The sequence below is a fragment of the Kryptolebias marmoratus genome, linkage group LG8, assembly GCF_001649575.2.
Source record: "Kryptolebias marmoratus isolate JLee-2015 linkage group LG8, ASM164957v2, whole genome shotgun sequence".
Taxonomy (NCBI): domain Eukaryota; kingdom Metazoa; phylum Chordata; class Actinopteri; order Cyprinodontiformes; family Rivulidae; genus Kryptolebias; species Kryptolebias marmoratus.
In genome coordinates, this window is record NC_051437.1 from 12,437,070 (window position 1) to 12,441,225 (window position 4,156).

Sequence of the window (4,156 nt, forward strand, 5' to 3'; positions counted from 1 at the left end):
CCCCCACCCCCCCTCACTGTCTATCTCAGACGCTCTGCTTCCCTCTCTCCTCTTTAACAGAGCAACGTGGGCGTGGTTACGTGTGGCTGCGGGCGCTAACGTGTTTCAGTAGGTTCGAGCGTACTGACGGCTCGCCGTGAGCTAGCTGTGCGCGAGCAGAGGAAGGAGGAGGGGGCGGGGCTTTTAAAAAACAGGCAGCCTGGTGGAGGTCAGCGTACACGTGTTAATGTCCTCGGTCTGCGAGGCTCGGTGCAGCGACGGTTCCGAGGCGCTGCGGTTTATCTTGGGGAGGGCGTGCTGGAGGAGCTCGATGGACGACAGGATCTGAGAGGACGAGAGGGGACAAACGGTGAGCTGCACGGAAGTTTTCCGATCGTTATCCGGAGCGAGGAACGCCTCTCACCTGCGGGAAGAGCGGCCTCTCGTCCTTGGACTTCTTGATGCAGTCCGCCACCAGCCGTTTCATGGCTTTGGGGCAGTTCTTGTAGAGCTTACTGAGGTCCGGGGACAAATAGCATCTTCCCACCATGAATATGATCTAAAACAGGAGAGGGGACAAAGAGCAGACGAGACGAATATCATTTGAACATCCTCTGAAGTTGAGCTGACACCTGATCGCTCGTGAATCAGCAGGCCGTTCTCGAACGTGGCCACTGAGTCTAAGGTGACAGACATCTAAAACACCGGAGCTATTGTGGAGGCATGACGGGGCAAAGATAAAAGACGTCAGGAGCACTCTATGTGCCTGCCAGGTCCGCCAAACACAAAGTCCTTCTACACCAAGGGGGGTCGGGGGGGAACAGGGAACAGCAGATCGACACCTTCCACAGAGGTTCAGGCTGATTTCACTGCAGACCAGGTCTCCTGGCCTGAAAGGGACAACAAAAATGCACACATGCACGTCCGCGGACCCCTTTTTCTCACACAGGGTTGTATTACTCGGGCTAAATTTAGGCCAGTGGCTCCACGGCGTCCGCCTGTGTCGCATGTCGGGCCTGAGGCCAGCTCTGCAGCCCCCCCCCCTCCTCCTGAGAAGACCCAGCCAAGGACTGGAGCTCAGATAAGAGTCCGACTGGGACACAGGTCAGGTCTGAGCGGGTGGGTGGGGAGTACTCCAAGCCTCAGCTTTAAACGTGGCAGACAAACAGAAACGCGTTGGAGACGAGAGCGGACGCCACTTTACCTGATCTCTGTTTGCTATCTGGGAGTACGGGAGCTCGCCCGTCATGAGCTCGTACAGAACGACTCCGTACGAATAGACGTCGGACTGGAAGCTGTAGGGATTGTTGTCCTGCATCCGGATAACCTCGGGAGCCTGCCGACGAACGACAACAACAACATAAATTTAAAAAAAAAAAAAGAAAAGGAAGAAGGAGGCCATTTTTTTCCCCCTCTCTTACTAACCATCCAAAGAATGGATCCGGAGGGCTGCTCCACCTGCTGCGAGCCACTCCACCTGGCCTTCACCGTGGCGAGGCCGAAGTCGCCGATTTTCACCGTTAACCCTTCATGCAAGAAGATGTCTGCACCGATGGTCAAGGAACTGTAGCTAAGAACACACCAGGGGAGGACTGATCTTGGTATTATTAAAAATATATATTTATATTAATAAAAAGGATACTGTTGGACTTCATGTCGCGATGAATGATGTTTTTTGCATGTAAATAGCTGCAAAGAGAGGAGAGAAGATTAAGAAAATTTGAGTTAGTTTTCCCGAAGCTGCGGAGTTTGCTCCGTTCCTCAGAGCTTACTCCATGCCCTGAGCCGTCTGTCTGGCGATATCGATGAGCTGGATCATCTTGAAGTTGGTCTCCAGGACGTGGATGTGTTTGTACAGGCTGCTGCCCTCGCACCACTGCGTCACGATGGCCAGGTTGTCCTGCGTCATGTAGCCCATGAACAAGAGGATGTTGACGTGTCGCGTTTTCCTGCAGCCCCGAGCGGAGAGAGAGGAAATGATCGTACTGAAGATACTGTCAGATAAAGGCCCGCGACCAAGAGTTGAAACAAGCTGGACGAGACGTTTAAAACGTAGGCTGCAGTTTTGTCTCACCTCAGGACTGCCACTTCGTTTCTGAATGCCTGGAACTGCTCTGGTGTGGGGTTGGTGACCTTTAAAACCTTCACTGCTACGTCGCCTGTTACAGAAACACACAAATCTTTTAGTTACTTCTACGAAAGGCCCGATAAATGCACTAATCGCTCCCTACGAGTCCACTGGCTCATCAACCGAGCGCCTGTGTGAGAGGGTCTTACCTGGCGGCGCCCTGGAGCGTTTGCGCTGCGTTCTTACCGTGCCATTTGCCTTTGTACACCGTTCCGAAGGAGCCTGAGCCGATGCAGGAATGCAGCACAACCTCGCTGGCCTCGATCTCCCAGTAATAACTGGAGTCCCGCTTCTCCCGGGGCCTCTGCACCAACAGGAAGCAAAAGGGGACGCGGCCGGTGACGCACGGGCTTCGTGCAGGTGGAACTGTGCGCGGCGTGGAGGGAACTTACGATTTTATTTTTCTCCTGAGTGCCGAAGGACACGAGTCTCTCTCGCGGGTACGGCGGCGGGGCTTTGGCCTGGGACTGGGACCAGCCTGTGGGGCTCTGGCTGGGGGAACTCCCCGCTTCAGCAACACAAAGAGGATGAGACAATTAAGCATGGTGGCCGTGTCCAAATCGGTTCATTAACTGAGTAAATGCTGATTCAGCATTCAGACTGTTGTCCTGTTTTTTATTTTTCTGTAGGTTTTCTTCAGTCTAACTACTTGTGCATACTTTGTGCTATTTTAGCCTTTCATAAATCAAAACATTCAGCTCATTCAGGGCATGGTTGATAAGACTTTTGGTTTTTGTAACATTTCTACTTTTTGAAATATTTACCTTTTTTTTTTTTAGAAAAAAACTTTCCCATTGAAACATTAAAATGTCTTTAATTGCATAAAAAATGTTGCTTCAGCACAGCTGCAGTTTGTCTTTTTATCCTACTTTTAGCTTTTATTTAGACATTTGCTACTTTTAGCTTTGAGCTACCGTCTTGCTACATTTAGCCAGCATTTTGATACTTTTATACTAAGTTTTGCTACTTTTAACCAGCATTTTGTTAGTTTTAGTGCTTAATTAGCATTTCGTTAGTTGTAGCGTTTAGCTAGCATTTTGATAGTATTATCAATTAGCTAGCATTTTGTTAGGTTTATCATTTAGTTAGCATTTTCTTAATTCTAGCTTATGAATAGCATTTTGCTACTTTTAGCTAGCAATTTCTTACTTTAAGCTTTAAGCTGACATTTTGTTATTTCTAACTTTTAGCTGGCGCTTTGCTACTTGCAGCTGGTGTTTTTCACCTTTTAGCTTTTAGCTCGTGTTCTGCCTGGTTCTCAGCTCTTAGTTTAAATACCGGCGGGCGGAGAGGAGGGCAGTTCTGTGTTTTAGACGAAGGCACCTTCTGAAATGTGTGGCGTGAACGTGGATGAAACAAAACGCTGAAACTCACCAGAGTCGTGATTGCGCATCGCATCCTAAGAAAAAACAGAATACAGAAGAAAAGAAAAAAATTAGATTTGATGAGCTGGTTAAAATCATAACCTGCATGCTGTGTTGCCACAGCATGCATTTCAGAGCGCACACACAGACTCTGCTTTCTAACCTTTCCTGGACTCTCAGATGAGGCCTCAACAAAAGACTGGGAGAAGTGCACAGTACCTACTTTCCTCTTCAGCCAGAACCTACGGCACCAGGAGCTGGGAGAGCTGCTCAGGCAGTCTAGCTACAATACAACCGGCCAACGAGGAGACAGGAGGGGAAAAGGGACAGAGTGAAAGGAAAGTGAGGGAGGATGATGCAGTCCGAATGACAGAGAAAGACACAGAGTAGAAACCAGAAAGAAAAAAAAATGTGCGCTGATTATGCAACACTAAGGGCGGTGAAAGTGGAACTGAGCACAACGGGAAGTCAAAGAAAAATGTTTAAGCGCTGAAACAAGATGCCATCTAGGGAATTAGAGAAACGTTCCTGGCCCCGTTCAGGTGGATGACTCAAAGCAGAGGTAGACGGGAGGTCAGCCGAGAACGGGACAAAGATAGCTGCAACGCCTACGCTGCGAGGAGGAGGACAACGCTGCGAGGCACGGGGTATTTTAGGAGCGGCAGCACTAATCTACGTGCCCCCC

At 49.6% G+C, this 4,156-nt stretch overlaps 1 protein-coding gene across 6 annotated transcripts in view; it reads right to left on the minus strand.

Moving 5' to 3' along the window:
- Positions 1-6: 6 nt before the first annotated feature.
- The window catches only part of raf1a (Raf-1 proto-oncogene, serine/threonine kinase a), a 15,829-nt gene continuing 11,679 nt past the window's right edge, over positions 7-4,156 (minus strand). For 4 of the 6 annotated variants that reach the window (XM_017409586.3, XM_037976827.1, XM_017409584.3 and 1 more), the window contains 11 exons: positions 3,635-3,754; positions 3,482-3,506; positions 2,500-2,615; positions 2,294-2,411; positions 2,054-2,138; positions 1,752-1,928; positions 1,622-1,668; positions 1,405-1,523; positions 1,184-1,315; positions 404-538; positions 7-324 (listed from right to left, as the gene is read on the minus strand). In XM_017409586.3, coding sequence (XP_017265075.1) covers positions 184-324; positions 404-538; positions 1,184-1,315; positions 1,405-1,523; positions 1,622-1,668; positions 1,752-1,928; positions 2,054-2,138; positions 2,294-2,411; positions 2,500-2,615; positions 3,482-3,506; positions 3,635-3,754 — 1,215 coding nt within the window. In that variant the 3' untranslated portion in view covers positions 7-183. The remainder of the gene's footprint in view (positions 325-403; positions 539-1,183; positions 1,316-1,404; positions 1,524-1,621; positions 1,669-1,751; positions 1,929-2,053; positions 2,139-2,293; positions 2,412-2,499; positions 2,616-3,481; positions 3,507-3,634; positions 3,755-4,156) is intronic. The other 2 variants (XM_017409589.3, XM_017409590.3) reach the window with 1 other exon arrangement.